Here is a 26,966-nt window from a genome sequence, read left to right on the forward strand (position 1 = left end):
TGATGTCGGCTCTCTTACCTCCTCTCCGGCTCTCTTTTTGGAAAATGGAAGAAATTACAGAAGAACAAAGAAAACGTGCCGAGGCCAATCGGGCCGTAGCTCTCTCCAAGCGCAAGGCCCTTCTCTCAATCGCCGAACAATCCTCCCACCATAATCCGTGGAAACTATTCAGATGCCGTAAACCTTCTCCCAAGCCCGCCAACGATCTTCACGCTCCCAAACAGTCCGTCCCAAACACAGTCGGTCTGACCGAGAAATTCCGGGCCCGGATCGAAATCTGCTCCCTCGATTCGTTTTCCGTGACCCCTGTTGCTGTTAAGGGTTTCGCGTTTCCTGGTGAAGCACTTTGCTTCGAGAAACTCAGAGATTGTCTCTCGAATGTAAGATGCTTGTCGTAGAGTAACGTTGTTGGATTTTATTGGTTTATCTATTTATTTAGTGGACATTTAAAGAAAAGGGATGATTGGTTTTAGGTTGTGGTCGAATTAATTGGTGGGTTTTGGATACCTTGAACAACCCTCAATTCAAATTTGAGTAGTAAATTTTGGTGTGGTTATCAATATAGCAAGTGGTTCTTGGATTCCATGAACGCTCCTTGATTCGAAGTTGAATAATAAAGTTTCATGTGGTTATCGATGTAGCTGGTGGTTCTTGGATTTCTTGAACAATTATTAGTTCAAATTTGATTTGTGATGTTTTGCATGGTTGGTGGTTGGTGGTTGTTGCTTGGAATTCGATGTCAAGTGTTTGAATATTCCTTATTTTAAATATTATTTGCGTTGTTGATTAGGTTATGTTATCACACTACACCCAAAATACTGGTGGAGGGAAAGCTTGTGTTTATAGGGTTCAGGATTATCTGTTGGTTTTGAAGTCCCTAAAGAGTTGTAAAGGCATTGAATGTGAAGAGATACCTTGGGGAACGTTCAATGTCATTGAGAGGCTTTCACATTCATTTGCCAGCTGGGAAATGGATACCTTGCAGGACCAGAACACGTACCTGATGAGAAGGTTGATGAATTGATTTCTAAGCTTCCAAAAACATTGTTAGGTGCTTTGCTACCTTTTCAACTAGATGGTGTTCGTTTTGGACTGAGGAGGGGCGGTCGGTGTCTTATTGCGGATGAAATGGGTCTTGGAAAGACTCTGCAGGTAATCTTTGATTTCAATTCTCATTGAACTGATATCTTAATTATCATTTATGCGAACCACTTTGATATATGTTCCTTCTTATACTCTTATTCTAGGTATCTTCATTTATGCCATTTATGCATTAGTTGTTGATAATGAATTGAGGGTTTTTGGGCACTATAAAGTACATTGCATTATTTTCCCTCATCTTTATATTGTTTCTTTAAAGATTGCTAACATCTGCGAACATAAGCAGTACTATAGGTTCACAGACACCCCTCAGCTTCATTGTTATCCAAATATTTAGTTCTCTGTTATCGAAATATGAGTGTTCTAAAAATCGGCTTAGGCGGCCGCTTAGGTGTTGGGCGCCGGCCGACCGCACTGTAAAAGTTCTAGTCAGCGAGCCTAGGTGTCGCCTAGGTGCCGAGGAACTATAGGGCATTCAGTTTGGGCTTTCAATTTTAAAAAAATTGAATGGTGCTTTTTTTTTTTAAACCTGATATTTTTTTGTATCGGGTCAAACAACACCCAGTTTTATAGGCCCTAAACCAACGTACAACAAGGAAACCAATTTTTTGGCTTGCCCTAACACCAAACTCCATTTTCATCTTTCAATTTTCAATTTTATGTTGTCCTAACTTTCGAAGCAAGGGAGAGAAATCAATTTGTATGGAAATATGGTGTGTGTGTGTTAACTGGATAATACAATTGATAATGTCATATTAATGCTTCAATTTCTGCTTAATCCGTGAAATCTGCCTAGCGGCTCCTAGTCTCCGCTTGGCACCAGGTGGCAAGCGCCCGACTAGCGCGTAACAAATTTTAGAACCTTGCGAACATAGTTGTCAATAGTCCTCGCTATAGCGAATAGCGCGGCGAAGCGACACCATGTCGCTACGGACCGCTACGTGCCATGGACTTTGCAGTAGAGCTCACTATCCTCGCTATTGGCACTATAGCGACAATCGCGATAGCTGAAATAGTGGCGCTATTGCAAAGCGAAGCTACATGCTAATTTTCTGTCCTTTTTTTTCTCCAATTTTTGTTTTTTTGACATGTACTTAGTTAGGTTTTTGCTGGAAAAAATATTTCTCTGCATTTCTTGCTTTATTTTTGTGCCGTCTATGATATTTCAATGAAAAAACTTAAAATATTTTCAGGTTTTAAAGTTGATGGAATATTATGCTGGATATTAAGGTTTTTGAATTGATGTTACTATACGCTATATATTATATATTTATATATACTTGTGGCGCTTTACTTTCAAATAACCCTCGCTACGCTATTCGTTGTGCGCTATAGCCACGGGCACCCTTTGCGCTACGGGGCGCTATACGCGATTGACAACTATGCTTGCGAATATTCAACCTCAAGATTCGGAAATTGGTTTGCAAAAGCTTTTCTAGTGTTTAGGATGTAACAACTTACAATTCTTTGGAAGTTGTTGATTGACCATTATCTACATAGTTGTTGGGATAAGTAAGTTTGTATTTTAAATTTCTTATCAGATTATGTTCACTAGATTAGGTTCTAGATTGGCAGACTAGATTTTTAAAAGATGTATTGTGTAATTTTTTTTCATAGATCGATAATATTATTCAGATTCTCCCATCCATGCCTCGTCTATTTTATGCGACATGGTATCAGAGAGCATAAGTGGACGATGACAAAATACGACATGGCCACAGCACCGGGTGATTCATCTTCTCCAACCGATGCATCCTCCTTAAACCCTACCCAAATTTATACCAGAATTTCAAATCACACGGCCATCCCCATCACAAATCATAAACTGAATGGACACAATTACTTGCAGTGGTCCAATAAGTGATGATGTTCATTTGCGGAAAAGGCAAAGATACTTTGCTATCCAGTGCATCATGTTGTCTAGAGAAAGATGATAAAGGGTTTTAAAATCTGGAAATCCGAGAACAACATGGTTATTTCTTGGCTTATTACCTCCATGATTCCGAAATTGACGAAAATTTCCTCCTCTATTCCACTGCCAAGGAGATTTGGGAGGCTGCCCGAGGTACCTATTCGTGCAAGGAAAATATTGCTGAACTATTCGAGATAGAGAGCCTCCTTCATGATCTGAAACAAGGTGATTCTTATGTCACACGATACTTTTCAACCTTTACACGCTATTGACAACAAATGGATTTATTTGAAGCTTATGAATGGAAGTTCGGATGATGACGGACCCATTATCGAACAAAAGTGTGTCTTCAAATTTTTGTTGGGGCTTAATCATCAATTGGATGACGTACGTTGGCGGATTCTTGCAATCAAACCATTTCCTAAACTCCGGGAAGTCTTTTTGGCATTCTGCCATGAGGAGAGTAGGCGGAAATTGATGCTGGGCTCGTCCTCTACAGCCCCATTATTGGAAGGCTCTGCACTTGCTTCTCATCGACCTACACATTATTCCTTCTCGAATGCTGATACTGCAGATATTCCTGCTGGACAATTTTCACATATTTCAGCCCCAAGTCAGACTATGCGTTCAGGAAGAACCTGGTGTGAAAAATGCAAGAAAAACACCCATTCCTTGGAGACATGCTGGAAAATTCATGGGAAGCCTGGTAACTGGAAAGCTGCCCGCAACAAATGTGCAAACTCTGTCATGACACAACCTCCCGCAGTCCTACACAAGACCCACCATCCTTCAACAAATAACAACTCGAGATGCTTCATAAGTTGTTGAGCTAGGCAATTCCCAACTCAAATCCCTCAATTATTGGTGCTGGCAGTGTTGCACACAGAGGTAATTCCCCAGTTGCACTACTTTCACGGCATGCCTTAACCAATTTTTGGAGTATTGACTCCGGGGATTCGGAGCACATGACTGGAAATTTGAGGATTTTGTAGTCTTACAACCCATGTGTCACATCTTCCTCAGTTCGCATTGCCAACGGATCTTGCGCTAAAGTTCTCGGCTTTGGGACAATACATATATCAAATTATTTGACCTTACATTCTGTGTCATTTATTCTAGATCTTGGTTGTAACCTTTTATCAGTCAGTTGTCTCAATAGGGATTTGAAGTGCATCACTAATTTTCCCAAAATTCTTGTATTTTTCAGAAAATTGGACTCGGGGAAGATGATTGACAATGCTCAAAATTGTGCAGGATTGTATCTCCTCAAGATGCCTTTGCCACCACCACCCACGACCTGGACGACCATCTGTTCTTTAATTTCTAATTCTGCATTTCAGTCAACTAGTCATAGTGACATCCTGTTGTGGCACTATCGATTAGGGCACCCCAATTTTGTGTATCTCGAAAAATTTTTTCCTCAGTTGTTTCGCAATAAAAGCTCTAGGTTTATTCTAAACATACACGTGCTAATTTCAAACCACAACCTTATAAGCCATCCGAACCTTTTGCACTAATTGATAGTGACATCTGGGGTGCATCTCGTCTGAAAAATATCACTGGTTCTCGTTGATTTTTATTATTCGTAGATGGCCATACCAGTCTCTCTTGGTTGTTTCTCATGACAGACAAATCTGAGACGTCCCAACTATTTAAACAATTCAATGTTGTGAAACAAACACAATATTCAACCTATATAAGAGTCTTAAAAACCGACCGTGCCAAAGATTACCTCAATTCTGTCTTAGGGTCATATCTCTAGAGCCATCAAAGTTATTGTGTCGATACCCCTCAACACAATAGAGTTTAAGAACGCAAAAAACCGTCATCTTCTTGAGGTAGCTCGCTTTTTACTTTTTACACAATGTCCCGAAGCATTTTTGGGCCCATGCGGTCCTAACTGCGGCATATGTCATTAATATCTTGTGTCCTCCACTATAACTCACCGGTTGATACTTTCTTAGCTTATTTTCCAACTTCTAACCTCGTTCATAATATATCCCTCAAAGTTTTTGGTGGTTCTGCTTTTGTGCACATCCACCTGCATGATCGTGGGAAGTTGGAACCTAGGGCAATCAAGTGCATCTTCCTTGGGTACTCTCCGAACCAAAAAAGGTATAAATGTTACTCTTCTATCAGAAAAAAGAAATTTTACACTTCCATGAACGTCACATTTTTCGAAAGTGATCCCCTTTTTCCCGAATCTTTGATTCAGATGAAGGCAAACTTGAGTGAATCTCATAATTGAGAACCTATAACCCAGCCTTACCACAATTGGAACCACTCGAAACAACAATCCATACGTCTGCACCTGAACCAACTCCTCACCTTGCACCAAATCAGCCGCTTAAAAGTGTATACTCGGAGAAAACAACACCCTGAATAGATTCAGCATACCCATGACTCTCCCTCGGAGCCAATATCTGTTGAAAATATACAAGGTACGGCTGCTCTTTATTGTAATTCTCCTGTAATTGAACATTGATCATGATACTAGGCCTATAGCATTGAGGAAAGGCACGAAATCTTGTACACTTCACCCTACGTGTAATTTTGTTTCTCTTGACCATTTATAACCTGCATATCGAGTCTTTGTTTCCATATTAGACCAGGTTCAGATCCCATCAACCATAGAAGTTGCTCTCCACGATCCAAATTGGAAAGCTTCTGCCTTTGATGAAATAAAGGCTCTTGAGAAGTGTGATACTTGGGTCATTACGGATGTTCCATCAGGGAAGCGTACTCTAGGGACTAGGATGCAAGTTGATCTTTTCATTTAAGCACAAAGCTGATGGAAGCATAGAAAGGTTCAAAGCTCGATTGGTAGCAAAATGATACACACAATCATATTGCATTGACTACCAAAAAAACCTTTGCTCCTGTGGTCAGACTAAACACCATTCGAGTTCTCTTGTCGATTGCTGCTTAATTGGATGGGCCTTTGCATCAGTTAGATGTCAAAATGCCTTCCTTAATGGAGTCCTCGAGGCAGAAATTTATATGGATATCACAACTGGATTTGAGGCAAAGTCGACTGTCAACAAAAGTCGGTAAATTAAGGAAATCTTTGTATGGCCTTAAGCAGTCACCTCGTGCTTGGTCCACCATTGCGCAGACCTCCAAGATTGCTTTTGGCTTTTAGGTTCATGGAAGTATCTCTAGTAGCTTATAGTTCAGCAGTTGGCTTAAGCTACTGAGTTTACCGAAACCAATATTTTTCTGTTGTCAAATATCTGTTGACAAGGTTACATAGAAGTTTGATTAAGATTGAAAGTTATGAAGATAAATTTCTAGGATATGAAGCCTTCTATTAAGGGTAGTTTTTTTTTGTTTCTCGAGAGTGTTTTTATTTATTCTTACCTTTTCCGTTTTGTGCTATGGTTAAATTTCCAGGATAACATTTACCATTGGCTGGTGCCTGAATGACTTATCGCGCTATCTTGTATTTTCCACTCTTATTTGTGTGGTTGCTAGATTTTCATGTTTGTTTATATGTACATTTTAACTAAGCTTATGGTTCCAACTTAGGCTCAGAGAAACTATACTTGTTAATTATTGTTAATCACGGCTCTTGTTTTTTCGTAGGCCATTGCAATTGCAGGTTGTTTCTTGAAGGAAGGTTCCATACTTGTTGTTTGCCCAGCAATTTTGAGACATTCATGGGCAGAAGAGTTGGAGCGTTGGTTTCCTTTTTGTACGCCTTCTGATGTACACCTAGGTAACTTTAGATTCATCATTTTATTTCGTCTTTTTTCTTTATTCGGTGATGCTGCTTGTGGTCTTCGAAATTGTTCTCGTTTTTGTTTTGTTTGTTTTGTTTTGTGTTCTCCACCTTTTCTTATTGAAATACATATATGGCATAGCTATTTGTCTTGATTGCATCCATGTATATTTAATGTAATTTATTTATTGTTTTTGACCATTTTTGTCTCATGCCCTCCTCTCTCTCTCTCTCAAAATTATATTTTGTTTAATTGGTAAATTATACTACGGAAGTTTTAAAAGAAATCTGGTTAAGAGAACATATGAGCAAACAACAATAGTATAACAAAATATAGAAGTGCAGAAAAAGACAAGATTTATTGAGGTCCAAAGGCAGTTTATGTTCCAACGTCTTCTTTTTCTCCACATCAAAAGAACTCACTAGAAGATTTGATTCTTTTGAATCATTTATAATCATTTCACAGACTAAATTAATTGCAGACACTTAGACACCACTTAGTAGTTTTCTAAGCTCGAAATACTCTAGATCCAATCAGATTAAGTAGAGTATTCCGTACAGCAATTGAGTACTAGACCCAATAAAGCACGTGAATAAATACACGTATTTAATAGCCTATTGAGAACAAATTGTTCTTAAGCTGCGAGCGAGCCTGATTTATTTGATGTACATTGTTTGGAAAACTTGTATGCTCTTAGTATTGAAAGCTTTGTGAATTTTCTCATGATTAATATCATCTATCTTCAATCTCTTTAAATAAATGTATGCCTCCAACAGTAACAATTTAGACCTGGGTGACTATAATAATAATCTTTAGCCTAAATACCAGTTCATCAAATCTTTTGGTTGTTTTTGGATTTTGAGTGTTGGAGCAAGATTTGATCATGTTGCTTTGATGGTCATGGATACTTGCTGGTGTATTATATTCGTAGTCTGATTCACTTCTTTTTGAGTTAGCTGATCCAGTCGAAGTGTTACACTTGGCAGGCTTTTATCTTGACTGATAACCTATTGTCTTGACCTATTTGTTGCTTGGTCCATCCTTTGCCTTTGCCATGAAAATTATTAGCTAATCGACCTATGTCTCTGAGCTGATTTTCTGTCTCACTTGTCACTACTGTTGTCACATCCAAATTTCTTAATACTTTTTAACTTTATGCTTTTCTGGTCTGATTTGTCTTAGCCATAGTACTTAATAAAGTAACTCACTTTTTTGGGAACCCGTGTTATCCAAAATGTCCAAGAAATTAGCGAGTTGGAAGAAGTCTTTTCTCTCAAGGGGAGGTCGACTTTTGTTGATTAAGACTGTGTTAAGGGCGGTGCTGACCTACTACATGTCTCTCTTCAGAGTGCCAATTAGGGTGGCGAAAAGAATGGAAAAATTGATGAGGGATTTCTTGTGGGACGGAGCAGATGGGGAGACGCATTGCCATGTCGTTGGGTGGAACCAAGTTTGTAAGCCAAAGGATAGGGGAGGACTGGGGTTGGGCAATATTTGCTTGACGAACAAGGCACTTCTTGGGAAATGGTGGTGGAGATGCTCGTTGGAAAAGGAATCATTGTGGAAAAGAGTTATCAAGAGTATTTATGGTATACAAGACAACGGTTGGAACGTGAGGTTGGCGAGGAACACAACATTTAAAAGCCCCTGGAAATTTATCTCTCGGTCTTACTCTTCTTTTCATCGTTTGGTTAGGGCAGTACTAAAAAGGGGGAATGTAATTCGTTTTTGGGAAGACATTTGGGGGGGAGGGGTCTTGTCGTTCAAAGAACGATTTCCATCTCTGTTTCACATTTCCACATCGATTAATAAACCGATCACCAGCTTTTTAGATGTAACCGATCTTGGAGTAAATAATATCTTTCATTGGGATGTGCGTTTCAGGAGAGCCTTAAATGAGGTAGAATTAGATGAATTCAGTGATCTTTTAGGGGTATTGGACACGGTTAGGTTGGAAGAGGGGCATGGATGATTTTAGACTGTGGATGGGGGACTCATCCGGGTATTTTTAGGTTCGGTCTTTCTACGCCTCTTTTTTCCCGGTTACAACTTTCCCTTTATTTCCGTATTACAATAATATTTGGAAGATACCATTCCCGTACAAGGTTCAAGTCTTCTCGTGGATAGTGGCGTTGGGGAAACTACAGACATGCGACTCGTTGCAAAAAAGGTGGTTCAGCTGCGCATTATGCCCGCAATGGTGTAGTTTATGCCGGAAACATGACGAGAATCAGGACCATCGTCTGTTGCATTGTTCCTTTTCGAGTGCTAATTTGGACAAGAGTACTACAAGAGCTGGGTTTTGAATGGACCTTTCCAAGAAAAGCCCGGGACTTATTTATTATGGAGACAGCTTTCCCCACCGGCAGAAGGAATAAGAGCTTTTGGTTTTTGGTTGTCCACGGCATTTTTTGGTCGTTTTGGTTGGAGAGGAACAATAGAATATTCACAGATTCAGCGGAGTCTTTGGACGACGTCTGGGCAAATATCAAATTTAGGGTTGCGACTTGGACCACAATATTGCCGGAGTTTAATCATTTATTTATTTAGGTTAGGTTAGGGATTGAAGTTTGTATGCTGCTGATCTTAGTTTAGAAATGTTATTTTGATTCTGTAATTAAGTTATTAGGATTACTCTCCTTTGTAATCCGACCTAATATTTTAATAAATTTTAGTTTCGTATAAAAAAAATTAACTCACTTTACTTGAACTTCTTTATTGACTTGTTATGAGATTGTCTTAGCCGATATTGTGAATTTAACTGATGTATGTTTATCTTAGTCAGTTGAATTCATAATTGATATTGTCATCATTCCAAAACCTTTAAGATAGTATCCAGCAGTTGGCAGTTGTTTTACACGCAACGTGATATAAATATATTTTATGTATGCGGAAAATTGCACATTTTAAAGTTTTTCATTTTTAAAAACTATGTTTTAGGCCTAAGTTATTTTGTACTAATGGTTTAAAGTTGTTCATGGCAATATTGTACTACTTTTTGCCTTCTCAAGTTTGTTCTGTAAAGTTTGTTCAAGTCATGTTGCTTCTGTTTCCCCTGACAGTGTGTGGTCATCGAGACAATCCTGCACGTTTAGCTGAGCAACCAAGAGTTGTGGTGATTTCATACACAATGCTCCGCCGTCTGCAGAAAAGCATGTTGGAATCAGGAATGGGCCACCTTGATAATCGATGAATCACATCATTTACGCTGCAGCAAAAAATCATTAGAAAAGGATGAGGTAGTAAACTACATTCCAATTATGTTCTGTCTAATGATGTATGTGGAGATTAAACTGGCTTGTGTTGTGGTGGTGCTTTTTTCCACTTAAAATGTGGAAAACATGGAAACTCATTCTCAACCTTTAGCCATCTTGTATTCATGGCTGCCAACTTGAAGTATGTTGAATCTATGGGGTTTCTATTTATTCACATGTTTACTTCTGTTGTTTATGCGCTCTAAGAGTTTTGCACATGTTCTTTATGAAATTGATATTCCAAAGGACATCTCTCTTCCTCCTCCGACCTCTACTCGAGGAAAGAGGTCAATGAAATTTGATTTGTTAAATTCAGCATCATTCCTTCAATCTGGGTAGCTAGGTGTTGCATAGTGGGTAAGCATTGACTTCTACAGGTCTGAGGGGAAGCAGTATAACAACTTGAAACGAGAGAGCTCCAGTACAAATAGATGGCATCTGCTTTAAATGCTAATTTTCTGTGAGAAGAATTGTCATAAAACAAATGCATATCGACTCCTATATAGTTGGATATGGCTGATTTTTTTTAAAACGTTTTCTTCAAAACATGTTTGTTTGGGTTAAACTTAATGTTGAAAAGCCTTTTGATGGGATATAGAGAATAAGGTGTTTCATTTTGTACAAGATTGCGAAGCCATACTCTGTTATGGACTCAGGCTTGGGTGTTCTAGTGAATTTAGCAAGATGGCCCAAGTATTTCGAAGGCTCCTATGCTAAAGGCTTACAATAGAAGGATCCAAACAGGGGAAAATAATGAGCGCTCATGCAGTGGGGAGAGTAGGATAAATAAAGGGGAGTTTGTCATTGTTAGGGAGGATTTGAGTTGTGAAAACATTTGTAGCCCTGCTAGGGTACGAGAGAAAATATATTCATTTAGGATATTTTCCCTTCTCCTGGGTCCATCTTCTTGAGAAGGGATTTGCTCGTTATCTTGTAAAAACTTACTGTTTCATTGATATAAAATTCCTTAATTTGTTTGCTGCAGTCGATTTTTCCTTTTTTGTGCTTGTATTATTTGGAAGAAAGTTTGTTTTCCTATCATTCCCATTCAAGTGTTTGTAAGTATAGTGGCATGTATACTGGATTGATTCATTAGTTTCTAGATGGATTTGTTCATTTTATGGTCTTTGAGAATTGAGATGCATAATGAAGATAGCCAAGCTGAGGTTGGTCGAGACGGATAATCGTTTTACTTGTTGGTTAGGTTAAACGAGGAAGAACTCAAGAAGGTGCATAATTAAGAATTATCTTCAGTGCATTAGTTTTTTTGTTTAATTAGATTTCTAGTGCATGTTTGTTTATAGAGGTTTAAAGGCGAATCTCATCTTCTTGGCAAAATGACAATATCAGGAATCATAACCGATTTATAAAAGATGACAATTTTGCTACTTTAACTTGCAGCCTTATTAGCCTAATTTTCTTTTGGCGAATCTTTCTGGTCTTTGTATCCATTCCATAAAAGATAGTTCTTTCTCAGGATTTTGCATTGTCAAATAATGTTCACATTATTTTATTGAGTCAACACTCTTATTTCCCCTAATTTTCCAGCTAAAAGCTGTGCTTGATGTGGCTAAGAAGGTGAAGCATCTGATTCTACTATCTGGAACTCCTTCATTGTCAAGGTTGTTGAAATCATCTTTGCTTTGAATCAAATGTCTTTTAGTTATGTCAAACTTCTTATCTGATTTCTTTTGTGCTTATGGGATTTTATAATTTCATTCTCCTGGGTTGTTTGACTTTGAATGAGCACTAATATCTCAAATCTAAATGAACACTCATTTCGTGTTATTGTTTTCCTAGGTGATAATAGGCCTTATGACATTTTTCATCAGGTAAACATGTTATGGTAAGTACAGAAGCATTTCTTATGCAGTGGATAGTTTTTGACGTTTGTAGCCTGTTGGTAATGCTTTATAGTTACTGCAGGCCAGGTTTGCTTGGGCAGACCAAATATGAGTTTGCAAAAACTTACTGTTCTGTTAAATTTGTCAAGGGTAGCCAAGGAAATGTTTTTCAGGTAACTTTTGGGCTTGCTGTTACGACTGTTTATTTTTCTTTCAAGTGGCAGTCTAATTTTGCCTTCACCTAGCTTTTATCTGGCTATGATGTTGTTCGAGGCAAAATTGTATTCACTATTTTTTACTCAGTTGTATCACATTTTTAAGTACATTTGAGATCAATATATTTTTTGTAGGATTTTTCAAAGGGGATACGTTTGGAGGAATTGAATGTTTTACTGAAGGAAAGTGTCATGGTAATGCAATATGATTTCTCTTTTGGAAATTGATTTTTTAATTTTCAAGTCTTCAAAACTATTTTTTTATAAGTTCACTGTACCACTATATAGATTATAGTTGATGGTGGTTGTTGCAAGAATTGTTTTAAAAAAATTACTATTCAACTCCGTAAGCAGATGCTACTTTTATGAAAGTTTTAAACACCAAAAAGAATCCAAATACCCATGCCAATCACTCAACCAAAGGGAAAGTGGGGTTTCTAGAATGCGCCATTTTTGTCACATTTAGATTACTTGGCTACTTGCTTTCTAGTCTTTGTAAGTTTCTTTTAACTAGAAAACTCAAACCTAACAACTTTTATCGTAATAATCTAATTCCACTTTTGATTCAACAGTATGGCCTCAACAATGAAATTGTGTCAAATTGTCTAGTGGTGTGAAAATGTGTATTTGTTTCTATAAAAAAAGTGGTGTGAATATATGTAGATTTATTTTTTTGGTGTTAAATTGTTTATATGTCTGAAATTGCTCAAACACTCTACCATAAGGTGAAGAGACGTTTAGTAACCCCTGGTTAAGAAGTTGTGGGTGGTGGTGGGAATCAATATTAAATTGAAATTGTGACTAGTAAGAGGAATATGAAGAAGGTGATGATATTAGATACTGAATTGGCAAATGATTATCAAGAGAATATAGTGAAGTTGACGAATTAATAACACTACGCAAAAACAATTCATTGGCTTGATATAAGAAAAACGTTAAGTCTCAAAGCATATGATAAAAAGCTTTAATGTTGTCCATGAGGTCTACAAACCATACTATGTGTATGGTAGGTGTTAAAATTGTTATTAGAGCCAATCTATGCTCGATGATTTTCAAGGTAATAAAGATTATGAACTTAGACAAAGCTAGTTCAAGGGGGTATGATTGCCAAAGTCCATATATAGAACTCACAATAACCAACCGATGTGGGATAATTAACACACTTTCTTCATGTTCAGGAATGAACTTTTGGAACATGAAGTTTGCAATACATTAACTCATGACTTATTAGGAAAGTCTAACACATAACGATGCGTCTGAGCTTTAATACCATATAGAAGTGAAAAAACGTATTTTTCATAAAATATGAGGGCACAATACACCTTTTAAATAGACTACAAGGCTTACAACAAACTCCGAAGAATCAGAAATCAAATATTACCCTATCTAATTTAAAAAGGTTAAATTATCTTATCAAATCAAAACTGAATTATATAAGATAATATTTGATATTACTATAATATCTAATTATCTTATTCTACAGTGCAATTATTTGGAGTAGTAGTGCTGGGAAGCAACAATTATCCCTATTTCTACACGTCTCTGTATATGTGGTGCAAAGATAAAAAAGTTTATTCACATTTTTTTGTGTTTGAAAGACTTGAATTGCAATTTTTTTTAGTTTTTAGTAAAATAACAATTGCTTGATCTAATAAATCTATATTATCTGGGGCCTTCAGCATCGTGGTTTCTGTAGCTAGCTGAAGTTACTTTTGTGTACAATACATATTACCACCAGTTTCATGGGGTTAAATTAAATTTATAATCCGTCTTTTGACTCTTTTTTTGTCAAATCAAGAATAGGTAATACTGAGACTTTCAGTTGGTTAGAGTTTTCTTCGTTTTTCATACATTAGAAGTAGATATATCTGGAGAAAGAGTTTTATTGTTTATGTGTAAAAAATTGGAGGTGAAAATCTTACTATGGATTGAAACGCCAAATGCTGGAACGAAATAATCATATTAAAATCCAAGCATTATGGAAGCCTAAAAAACCGACAAGTCTCTCTAACACGGAGTGTTGGAGGGAGTTTGCATATGAATTCTAACTATATGAAACAATATTAATTTTTGGTATTTTTCCTATTTGTGCAATAGAGTTTACACACAACGCCAAAGAATATCCAGTTTTTTGGTGTTTTCAAACTATAGATGACTGGCTTAAATTTACAAATTTCATCGATAAAACGGGCAATCAAATTTAGTGATGGGTAATTTGGATTTTGGATACTATCTATTCATACAAATTTTAATCTTTTTTCTGCTATTCTTTGCAATATAACATACTCTTCTAATATTGTTTTCTTTTGTGACTACACTACAGATAAGGCGCTTAAAGGAGCATGTTTTGCTGCAGTTACCTCCCAAACGCCGACAAATTATAAAATTAATTTTGAAAAGATCAGATATTAGCTTGGCAATGGCAACTTTAGGGCTGAAAGACGTTAATGTTTCTGCAGATAGTGTTGTTGAAAATGCACTGCCTGACATATCTGATGAAGATCAAGGTCTTGATTGATGCCTTTTCAATTTAATTTTTTTTTGTCAGAACCTGGCTAATGAGATTGGCTGTCGAATTGTAGGTGATTAAATCATGTTAAAAATTAAGATAATATTTTGCTTATAGTTTGTTCTTTCCTGCAATCAACAATTATTTGGTTGTGTTATTTACCGTAGGCAAAATATTCTGTTTTTGGAAGTTAATTTAAACTTGTCTTCACATCTGATATCTGTGTTTGTCTTGGTCCAATTATGTGGGTCCATTAACCATAATGTCAACATGAATTTTTGTGAACTAGTGTTCCTGCTCAGCTATTTTGGATTTACTTTGTTGTTTTATTCATTTTTCTTATTTGAGTTGGTATGCCGAGCTCTATATTTCTGATAATCTTTTGAGAGATCTCAGGCATGACTGTGATAAATTTTATAGTTTCGACGTGATATATGAGTCCACAATCATGAAAGATGTTCTTCGAACCGTGTAACTGAGGATTTATTTTTGCCAACCTTGGTGGCTTTATGGTGCTTTTCTTTCCTGAACTGGAAATGAAGCTCGGGTATACTAATTTATTTAGTTTTTTGGTACAATTTTTCAAGAAAAAATCTAATTTCAAATAATCCGTGTAAGATTCCTTATTTCAGAGCTTTGTGATTTTAAATTTTAACTAGCTTCTGACATGCTGATATCATGATGTCAGTATGACAGTCGACAAGATTATAATGAATTTTGTTGCCCCACAGTCACAACTTAAAATTTCAACAATCCAAGGCAGGAGTGCTTGCAAATAGGCAGAATACTCTAGATGCTTCATTAGTGCTCCTAATCTCTCATGAATGACTTAACAGTGGAATATGCTGAAACTTGTCAAGCTTTTGTGATCTCCACTCTCAATCTCATTCGGATATTTTATGGATAGCAAAAATGAAAACACTGATAACGATCTGAGTTCTGGGAATGTGTTGAATTATATTTCACTTCAGATATGTTTCAGTAGTTTATGCATTTAAATGAATCTCATGTCTACGCAGATAGTGAAATGAATAAAATTTTGTCTACGAAGCTCTCAGCACTAGGTATTGCCAAACTACCTGGATTCTTTGAGTGGCTGTCTCTACATCCAATCATGACTGAGTTAGATGAAGTGGAAAATAATGAAGGAAGTTTGAGTTCTCACAAAATGATAATATTTGCTTTTCATCATAAGGTGCTCGATGGAGTGCAGGTGAGATTTCTTACTTTCTAATTTTGAGAAGTTGTGCCTGTGAGTTTTTTGCTCGATACGTCAGCGATGCTTTTGTACTTGAAAAATAATTTGTTATTATCTGCTTCTTGTGATTCATATCGCTGTTGATACTTGTGGAGTATGTTACGTTTTTTCTTTTTATGTGCTTCTTGTAAGTTGGAATTTTTACCCAGTTCGAGTCTTCTATTGGTGGCTGAGACAATTTTAAAATTATTCTCTAGTTTTCTGTCTATTTTGCTAATTCTTAAATTTTTTAGTTGGTACCCTGGTGGTTTAAGACTGCTTCTGATCATTAAGTAGAGGACCTTTTGCACCCACCAAACCCTCATGGTCACATCTATATCTGCAAAGCTCGAAAGCATCCTTAGTTTCATATATCAAAATATTTGATTCATTATCAGTATTTTGGCACTTATTTCACAATAACACAAGTGTTGGATAGGTTTTACTAGTATTTGGACATGTGAGTGAATATTTTAGGATGCGGGGATTAGTTTTGCATGTATGAACTGCGAATCATGGTATCACCATAATATGTTAGTGTTGAGATTGTCTTGGGTTGTTTTACATTTGATATTGTAAATTGTCTAAGTATTGCGTTTATGATGTTAAAAAATGTTTCTGGTTGTAGTATGATGATACATACACATTTCATTATTTTGATTGTTTTTTCGATCATTTATCAAGCCTGAAAGTTGGTGGCTTTATGAATTGTCTAACATGTGGGTTCTCTCTCTCATTGAATCTCAATCTTCATGATTTTTCTGTGTTTGTTCCATTGGGTTCCGCATTTGCCATTACCTGGTGGTTTTACAATAAATATACTTTATTTGCTGGCTTATTTGATATGACAATATGGATGTTCTTTCTGATGTCTGATACACAGGCGTTTATATGCGAGAAAGGAATTCAATTTGTTCGCATTGATTGCACAATAACTGGTGGCGACAGGCAGGCAGCTATTCACTCCTTTCAGTCATCAAAAGAGGTTTTTTTGTTCTCTTCAACACTGCTCCTTCCATATCTTACATTCCGGTTTTATGCTTGTGATACACTTCCTAAATTTGGTTGTGCTTTCCTGACGATTATTAAAATTGAATTGTGCTTTAGAAATTTTGATGTTATATTCCTGTTGAATTTAAATTGGAATCCCATTATCAATGGCATAACTTCTGGCCAAATTTTAAATAAAGTATAAGAGAGTTGTACGAAAAGATTTTGAGATTTATATATGAGGCACATAATTATGAACAAATGTCCAAAATGGGTGGGAGAAATCTCTCACATGCAGCACAATAAATTTAAATTCAAAGCTATATGCCTATATCTAATATAATACTACAAAATATCGATTATAATAAATGTAAATAAAAAATGATATCCATCGAACTCAATTGAATTGAAGACATACATATGAATTGAATGTTCAGCTTGAAACCAAAAGGTCTCTAGCCTTCCATGTGTGGAAGGCTAATCAACAATTCATAAAGTAGGAACTATGAATGACATATCTGAGTATCTGATATATACTTCTATACGCTTGTATATGCTTTGCTTATAATTTCAGTGCTTTAACTTATGCGGATGATCATTGTTCATTCACAAAATGGAAAATTAAGTACATAAATATAGGGAATACACGAATGACTCATGCTATTTTAAGCATACAAAATTTACCTTCCTGATACCAATCTCAAAGTAAGCGTGTGAAATCAAACTTCCTGACGCCAATCTCAAAAGCCTAGTGCATTTAATCTGTGAACACACAATGAATGAAGTATTCGAACAGGGTGAGTTTGGACTGAGGGATAAGTAACTGCTGCAAGGCTCCGATGGCATGGGTGGTATAATGTTGGCATCAGTGGAATTCTTTCCAATGAACTCAATCATACTGTTTGGATATCTGGCTTTGACCTGCAAAGATGACAGCAAGAGGGAACAAAGTAGATGTACCTTAAAATAAGAATTAAAAGACTTATTGGAATATTTCTTGAAATCATGGGACCGTATCCCATATGCTGAGTAGATTTACATCCGAAAGTAAAATAGCAACTTATCTGATCCCTAACCAACTTTTTGATGTGATATTTTTATGGTTTCCTAGTTCATACACTTCTTTGCTGACTTGGCTGAAGGACTAATGAAGTGAATTCATTAAAGAGCCAGTAAAATATATGCTGCAACTTCCGTTCTAGAGATTGAGTTCATTCAGTTCACCTAGTGACAACAAATTTGCTTGAATTTTGATAGGTTAAAATTGCATTAATTGGCATTCGTGCTGGAGGCTCCGGACTTAACCTAACATCAGCTGACAATGTCGTGTTCTTGGAATTGCCGACAAGACCCGGTGAAATTCAACAGGTGCCTTCGATTGTCTACTTTCTGCACCCTCCTCCTAAGAAGTCCATGAACGTTATATAAATCCAACTATGGTTATTACCAAATTTAATTGAGGAGTTATCTGTATGTCTAGATTCATTTTTCTTTTAAGTCCTTAATTCTAAAAAGAGCAGTGAATTATGAATTTTATTAACCATGATTTTATTCAGTAAATAATGAATTTTTTCATTTCAACATATTATTGCCACTTTATTTGAAATATTAATCTGGAACTCTTTTACGAGACAATCAAACATCGTGTTTGGATCAATCAGTTACTCTTATGAAACATGGATCTTGAATAGCAATGTTTCATATTTGATCCAACCTCCCTATGCATTCAAATAGTCACAGTTTTTTGCACAGGAAATTTTGTTCATTTTTTTATCTTTTGCTGTCATTTTGGTGAAGGAGATAATATAGATGTTTCAAAATTTCTATTTCTCCTTGTGTAGGTCATTATGTTTATTTTCTATATTGCACTATACCAGTGCATTGGTTTATTTAATGAGAAGTTTATGTTGCCTGTTTCAAGGTAGCTCCACAAGTTTTAAGTTGGAATATTTGAATCACATAGAGATGCATTCTACAAAAACATAGTCAATTAGTTATTTCATGATGCTTATGGTAATCATTCAAATGTCTGAAGGCTGAAGATCGAGCTCATAGACATGGGCAAAAGAGATTGGTGAACATATACATTTTCTGTGCAAAGGTGCCTCAGAAAATTTTTTGTTTCCTCTGCTCCTGCATTTACTCCAGAATGGCATGTGCAGCTTTTAAACTATTTTCTCTATGTTTTATTCTTTTCATCCTTCAGGATACCTCTGATGAGTTACATTGGCAGCGGTTGAATACAAGTTTACTTAGAGTTTCATCTACTGTGAATGGGAAACATGATGCAATACAGGAAATAGAGGTATATATATATATATATATATATTCATACTTGATGCAATGAAAATACAAAATTCTATGGAGAGACATGTTCTGAAACATAATTTATACAGTTGAACAATATATACAAGCACTCGTGTATGCAGTTATGTCATAGCTGCTTTTCTGAATGTAATTTTTAAAGGGTTACTCAATTGTTTTAGTGACATTTGACCAGAAAAGTAGAATGGTAATTCAATTTACATAATTGAATTATATCAATTAGCAGGAGGGAGTTTACCTGAATGAAACTATGATCAGTAGCTTTATGTGAAAAATCAAATTTGTTATTTCTAGATAACCCAAGCCTTTGTTTTCAGATTTTTTGTTTGTTGAGTAAGATATGCAAATCTGCAAGAGGGCTGCAGAAACAATGAAACATTATCAGTTATTAAATACAAATTTGTTTTTACTTGGAACCCGCATAGTTGTGAACTGTTTTTATGGACTCTTACAAACTCTGTGAGCGGACTTCAGTATTAATCTTGTGGATGATGCTTTACTCCAATATTTGGCTTATATCAGGACCTTTTCTCTACTTCTTCTTCTTCTTCTTCTTCTTTCTTGTTTCCATTTCCTTTCTTTCTTTATTCCGTTATTTTTTAATATTTACAAGGCTATTTGTTGGACATCTCTGTATGTGATACGGATAGCACGATCTTAATTTCCTTTTGGACCTCTACATGGAAAGGCTTGTACTTAATTTTTTAAATCTACGTTTTGCCCCCTCAGTTCTGTCTTTGAAGTTTGAGGAGCTCTATACATCAAGGCTTTATTTGTGTCCTTGTTACACAGGTTGAGAGTGTTTCTTATCTTGAGACTGCCTGTAAAACAAGTGAGAAAAGCAAGCAATTAATGCCTGGGAAATAGAAAATGAGGATAGACCTGTAGAAAAGATCATGAAATCCCATACTGCTTGCACTGATCAAGATTCACAGTCTGAAAGGGCATCCAGTGACTTGCATGTGCCCGTGGATAAGTGTGGTGGTGAACAATATCACACTGCTATTTCATCATGGAGGGACAAGCATTGTTATGAGGTAGTTCATTAGTTGGCTTCTTAATTGTATTTTCTTCAAACCTAGCTCTTGACTATGTTCCTTGTTCTCTTTTCATATGGATTCAGAATGAATTACTTGAGCTAAATGGAAAGCATGCCATTCTTAGAGATGAGGAATTTGCTGCAAGAGCTGAACATAAAGCTGCTGTTTGTTTGCTTGGTGTTGCAGAGATTATTGACAATAGAAGTAAAGAAATGAAGGTACGATGAGAATGTCGTTTTTACCTAGTGCAATAGATGATCCTAATGATCTATTTAACATCGTTTATTGCTTAAGAATTTTGTGATTTAATCACTTTTGTAATGATTGCTTGAGTTTATCCAACGCGGATTCTAGGTTGACAGTTTGTTCAATGAAACCACATTAACTAACGCTGGATGCATCAATGAAGTCGATATTGGAGCTGATAGTTCCATCCAATCAACTGCTCTCCGGTTTGAGGTAATTTACGGAGTTTTGCTTCACTGGGATTTTAAAATGTGAAGATCTTTTAGGGGAAAAACTGATATTTTTATCATCCAAAGAAGTATAATAGTATATATATGGTGGAAGTAGCTTATCTATATTCTATGTAGAAAATTTGCAACAATCTTTTCTCACTACACAGCTAAAAAAATCTCTCAACCAATAAAGAAAAATCTACTCAAAACAGAATATCTGTTAGGATTCATGTTTTCAATTCTCCCTCTCAAGCACGAGAATGAATCTTGTCCATTCCGAACTTGGATGTAATCATTGTTGAGTCCCTTTCGAAAGCATGTTAGCCGAATGCTCATTATTCGACAGTGTGGGAATACTGAGATCCTAACTGCTCTCTGGAGGTGAATATCATTGCATTTCACTTTTTTAGCATATATTTATGTGAAAGTTTGACTGATGACCTGTTACTAGGTAAACCTTCATAGTAACAATTTTTTTCCCACACACATATGGATAGCAAAGTTTGAATTTAGGTGGACTATTGCCAGAGGTTAGTTTATTCATCGATCATGTTATTTACATGTTTCACCTTATAAAGTTCCTTAGCTAGGACATTTGTTGAGGAATGCTTATTGTCCATAATAAAATGATGGCAATGTAACTTAAACTCGCACACAAACACATATTGTAGATTTATAGAAGCTTTTGTTTCGTCCTGAAGTTTTTATCCGTTCAGGTTAGCAAGTATACCGGAAGGATCCACTTGTATTCTTGCATCACAGGAGCAGACTCTAGACCAAGGCCAATTTTTGAAAATTTCCGGCCAGAAGAAGTTGAGTGCCGCCCACTCGCAAATGATGTTGATAAAATCTCTGATAAATCTATCAAGGATTATTCACTGTACAGAGGAGCTCTTCTGGAATTCATTAACGAATGGAAGAAGCTGAGGCCTATTGAGAAGAAGAAATTGATTGGCAAGCCCTTACAACTCCCACTGTCTTGTGAATTATGTTATTTAAACGAAAGCATTAATCATAATGATGAGGTATGTATGTAGATCATAGAATTTATCTTAGATGTCTTACCATCAAGTTATCGCCATTCAATTGTGTGCGTGCTATGTGGTAATGTTTGTTTCATAATTGTTTTTCATTTCTCAGGGACTACTGAGAGGCGGAAGTAGAAGGCGTAAAACACCTATGGATGAGATCAGCCATTCATTGCCCTCAAATGCGTCCCGGAGAAAAGTTAATCTCTCTAGTGGTAATGGCCAGAAAGAGCAACTTTATACGCAAGGTTGGTCCAACATGGATGAACCACTCTGCAAGTTGTGTCAGACTCCTTGCAAGTAGGTCTGGTTCGCGTTTTCTTTTGTTGGTGAAACATGGAATGAGCTTCTGATCAGTTCTTGATTGCAGGAATAAATACTCAAAATCGCCTCAATTCTTTGAGGACCTTTTTTGCAATTTGAATTGCTTTGAAGAATATCGCTCACGAACTAGCAGCAGATTTCTTCGCGAGGTTTGAAAAAGAACCATGTCTGATTGCTTATTATTTCTTATGTAAATCAAGTTAACGTTATGAGGTTTGTAGGGTCTTTTCCAAATTGAGAATGGAATGTGCACGAATTGCCAATTAGATTGTCGTCGACTTGTTGAAAACTTAAGACTTCTATCACTTGAAAAGAGACCAATGTATATCAAGCAAGTGGCTCCAAAAATAGCAGATCACAAAAAATTGTAAGTTATTCTTATCTTTTTACATTTTTATTATAGTATTCGTTACATATATATTAGCTTTATTTCCTATTTGAAATTACTTTATGTTATCCCCGTTGAAATAAAATTCGTTCTGAGAAGAATTTCAATTTCACTTGGAATTCTTTCATTCCACCTTCGGGCTTCGAGTTCTAAACCCTACAGAGTGGAGAGTTCATTCTCGGCATCCCCATCTTTTTTCTTTTTTTTTTTCCCCATTTGTCCTTAAGTTTTTTTTTCAACACTATACTTGTTGATTAATTTTTTTTTCCCTCACAAAATTGAAAGCTCGGGAATGACATTCTTAGCAAAGAAACTAATTTCTATGTTTTAGAAGTGATGGACGAAGATATATTAGAGGTTGACTTATATGGTGGTTAAGGAGCGAGTGATGAATTGGGTTAATTATTTTCTCATCTTTTTAGCCGCTGCAAGATTAAGCCCCCCGTTGCTTGTTCTCGTGCTGAAGAATCTCTCTTTCTTGGACACCAGATTTTGTAATTTTTCCATTCTCGATAGAGTGCCCCTTAATTAATCTATATTTATCTATATTTTTTATTTTAAAAGTGTGAGTTTGAATTGTTTATTTACTAAATTAATTATCTATACTTTTAGTTCTATACTTGTACTATATAATTAAAATGGAGATCTCTATTGGTGAAGTCTAAATGAAAGTTACAATTGTATTATCATCTAACCCTATCCCAAAAGCTAGTTAAAGATGGAGGATTGTCCAATTCCATATACAACTTTCAAAAACTTAATTAAGCTGATGTGAGACAAGTGAGACAAGTAAGACACTCTCATCACACCGGTGTTCTAAATGGCGGTCGAGGCAGCCACCTAGGCGGTGCCTAGGCGGTAGGCGGCCCTCTACCGCACCGCCTATGCATGAGGCAGGTGTTTTAGGCGGCCCAAGCTATGCGGCGTTGGGGAAGTGGGTCGAGGCGGCGAACAAGCGAGCTAGGCGGGAGAGGCGGGCAGTCAAGATTTTTAAGTTGTAGTCAACAATTTTAAAAACTTAGTCAACAATTTTAAAAACCTAGTCAAAGTAAAATAATTTTAAATACCAAAACCTTAGCAAACCTCACTTTCTTTATTTATTTTTGGTTTTCACTCTCAATTCTCAAGTCTCAACCACCACACACAGTTTGCCGCCCGCCGCCCGCCGCCGCCAGCAGTCAGAATATTTAGGTTAGGCATTGCATATTTATTATTTATCATGTTTTTTTTATAATATTTCAGAATTTGTGATTTCAAAAATCAAAATTTTTTTCCTATTATTAATTTATTATCTTATTATTGATTTATCATGCTTTTTTATAATATTTTCAGATTTTGTGATTTCAAAAATCAAATTTTTTTTCCTATTATTAATTTATTATCTTATTATTGATTTATTGTTGAAGATTAATATGATGATGAATCTTTATTAATTGCACATTATCTTGATGATATTATATTGTATGAAGCTTCTTTGTGCTTAAACATTATTTAATTGCACATTTTACATAAAAAATGATGACTATTTGTGATTATATTGCATGACTATCTATAAAAATTACTTAAAAAAATTCAACCGCCTGGGCACCGTCTAGGCGGTAGGCGGTCACCGACCGCCCTGCCACCGCCTCCCGCCATTGCCTATTAGGGCAATCCAACACATAACGGTGAGTTTGAGCTCTGATATCATGTTAAGATAATGATCTTGAGCCTAAACTCCACCCCACAACTAGCTCAAGTGGAGTATTGTCTAAGTCCATATATACAATTTCAAAGACTTATCCAGACGATATGAGATAACTCAGTTGTGTAATTAACTTATTTATAATTTATCTATAAATACAATATTTTATTTACTTTTTAAAGTTTTGAAATTACTAAATATTATTTTATCTTTATCTAAACTTTTGAATATTTAATTCATCATATATCTATAATTTATTACCATATCTTATCTTCTTTTTTGACTTTTCTTTTTGAAATTATTAAATATTATTTTATCTTTATCTAAAATTTTGAATATTTTATTATTATACATCCTGAAATAACTAGAAAACTAATCAGTATGTATAGCATCACGTGTAAATGACACCACTTTCTTCTAGAATTCTTTATAGCATCACGTGTAAATAATGACACCAGTTTAGATTGATTAAGGGTTGTCGATATAAAAAGATGTTATGTTAACATAACTCGCTTTCACACATAGGCACAGATAGTCAGGAAACAGAATTCTAGAAGAAAGTGGCCTTGCCAATTGTGTATACTGTACACGAGCGGTTCGACAAGGGCCACTCAAGCAAAAGGGGAGGACGGAAAGGCCTCCTCCATAACCATTGAAGAGGCTGTGGTGGCTTGGCTCCTTTCATTTAGAGTTGTTTCAAAACGGGATGGACCAGGTCATCACATGAGAGGGGAGCATAGCGCTCTAAGTCAAGCTTTAAAGCAAGAAATACCTCTTCCCCTGGAGCGGATTCCCCACCGGGATGGGGACAGGAGACGGCCATCTCAAGGCTTCATTTTCCGTCTGTCTGACTGATTAACAATAATAATAATAATAATATTAAAGTGGAAGACACTAGTGCAACACATGCACCGTATAGTTAAATTAATTAATTAGATTATTTAAGGGTTATATTTGTCATTCTCTGGGTGTTTTGCTGATTAATAATAATAATAATAAATAATAAAGTGGAAGGCATTAATGCAATATGTGCACCACATAAAAAATAAGCCATGACACGTTCCATGTTTAGTAAAATATATTTGGGCTCATCATAGCCTACAATTGAGTGGTTTGTCAGCCTTGGACATGATTATCTTGGTGGCTTGTGCTGACTTGGAGTTTTGCTGGTTTTTCTGTGCATTGTTTTAACATTTATGTAGATTTATTCTCAATCTGAGATTCTGAATGAAGTGCAAGAGTGGATTAAATGACTGGATAGTGTTGTTATGCATAAGCAAATGACTGTTTGAGGTTACATGATATGTTTGGTGTGCCTCTAACAAAAGCTTGTAGCCCCTTCCATTTCTTTATCCATTTGTGGAGTAGATGATTTTAGGGTGCCAGGAAAACTAAGTTGTTTCAATTGTTTAGAACCGGTACGAGAGCTATGCATCTGTTATATTTCAATCTGTCTTCGTTAGAATCAAGTTTTTGTTTGGAATTTTACAGACTGGACAAGCTTGTTCATGACCCAATAGAAGGCAATGCTTGGCATGCAGACCACATCATACCCGTGTATAAGGGGGGAGGTTCGAGCCTTATTTTGTTTTTTCTGAAAATATCGATGCTATTTGAAGAATGAACTCAAGTTTCCAATGCATGAACAAAATAACACCGTTGATTTGATGAATTCTCTTTATTGAGTTCTCCAGGTGAATGCAAACTAGAGAACATGAGGACCCTTTGTGTTGCTTGTCATGCTGCTGTTACCACTGCACAATGTGCAGAACGGCGTATTGCTAGAAACAAGGCTAAGAAACAACTCAAAGACATCATGAATGGCCTCACAGATGCCCACAAATCTTGGCATATCAATAATGTAGTACAGGTTGTGTGCTAGTCCAACTAAAATAAGCGTCTATTTTGTTGACAAGTGTTTACTGGTCGATGATATCATAGGAAACCATTTTCATGCTGTTGAAAGTTTAGCTCGACTCTCAAAAGATCTACACGATAAATCAGAAAACAGAGTATAATGTGACAAATGATCTATACTCATCTTGATAAAGTTTAGGATTTGCATTTTCTTGTATCTGGAATTTAGTTCTGCTATATCGTGATCATTCAGTATTCAGGGTAGAAAAATTGGTACCAAAATTTTGTGTTCAGTATGTTATATTTCGTCGATCAGAGTTCAACTTTTATGATTTCATAATTGCAAGCTCCATGTGTTCAACACCCTGTCATGATCTGAAATGCCTGCCTTAAAAACAAGTACCAATAGTTTGTTCCTTCATTATGGTATACTTCTCACAGGATTTTAAGTTCTCTCTTCTAATTTGCAAGCTCTAGTGTGTTTTATTAACCTTGCCGATGATCTGAAATGCCCGCCTTATTTAGTATAGAATATTTTGTTCTCATTTTGTCTACAGGACTCTGATTTAAGGTTCCAACATAACAACATAGAGCATGATCTACTTATCAATATTCCTGGAAGTGCATATTCTGGAGCAAATGTGAATATAACCAAGGACGAAAATCTAGTGAAAGAACTACTTGATAATCGTTGTTCACAAGTCGTCTGCCCTGTGAATGATGACTTTACTCGAGTTCTTGACAAGAAAGGGCAGTGCCAAGAATCCGAAAATCCCTGTGATCCATCAGAACTCGTACATGTTCATTGCAATGTGGAATCTGAAGTGATAACGGGTAAAAAAGGAGCGAAGAACATGAAAAACTGTCAATTTCTGCACAACTATCTTTTCTAAAAGATGCAGCCCTCGAAGTTGCGAAAATTGAAAAAGACACGAAAAATCTTGAACTATCAAGATTTTTTTTACTTGGTTGTGGTTAGACTTTCACTCGTTATCTTTTGTAATTTGTTTAATGTAAGAATAGAAGACACTTTCATTCTTTGAACCAACCTTGATGCTGAGTTTGGAAAAAATTAATC

The 26,966-nt window shown here is 36.1% G+C and overlaps 1 protein-coding gene across 1 annotated transcript; it reads left to right on the plus strand.

Annotated features, from left to right (window-relative positions):
* LOC142530108 (uncharacterized) lies at nt 1-26,966 on the plus strand. The gene is given in 28 exon segments (XM_075635885.1): nt 1-380; nt 791-964; nt 966-986; nt 988-1,152; nt 6,599-6,731; nt 9,798-9,898; nt 9,900-9,974; nt 11,538-11,611; nt 11,800-11,835; nt 11,916-12,006; nt 12,184-12,243; nt 14,372-14,555; nt 15,577-15,770; nt 16,678-16,779; nt 18,042-18,152; nt 18,820-18,885; nt 18,991-19,089; nt 19,902-19,972; nt 20,020-20,085; nt 20,151-20,157; nt 20,504-20,608; nt 21,324-21,632; nt 21,748-21,935; nt 22,006-22,108; nt 22,181-22,326; nt 25,523-25,602; nt 25,726-25,901; nt 26,446-26,966. Coding segments are annotated over 28 exon segments (3,651 nt in total). The 5' UTR covers nt 1-2; the 3' UTR covers nt 26,782-26,966.

This window comes from Primulina tabacum, chromosome 16 (assembly GCF_025594145.1).
Source record: "Primulina tabacum isolate GXHZ01 chromosome 16, ASM2559414v2, whole genome shotgun sequence".
Classification (NCBI taxonomy): Eukaryota; Viridiplantae; Streptophyta; class Magnoliopsida; order Lamiales; family Gesneriaceae; genus Primulina; species Primulina tabacum.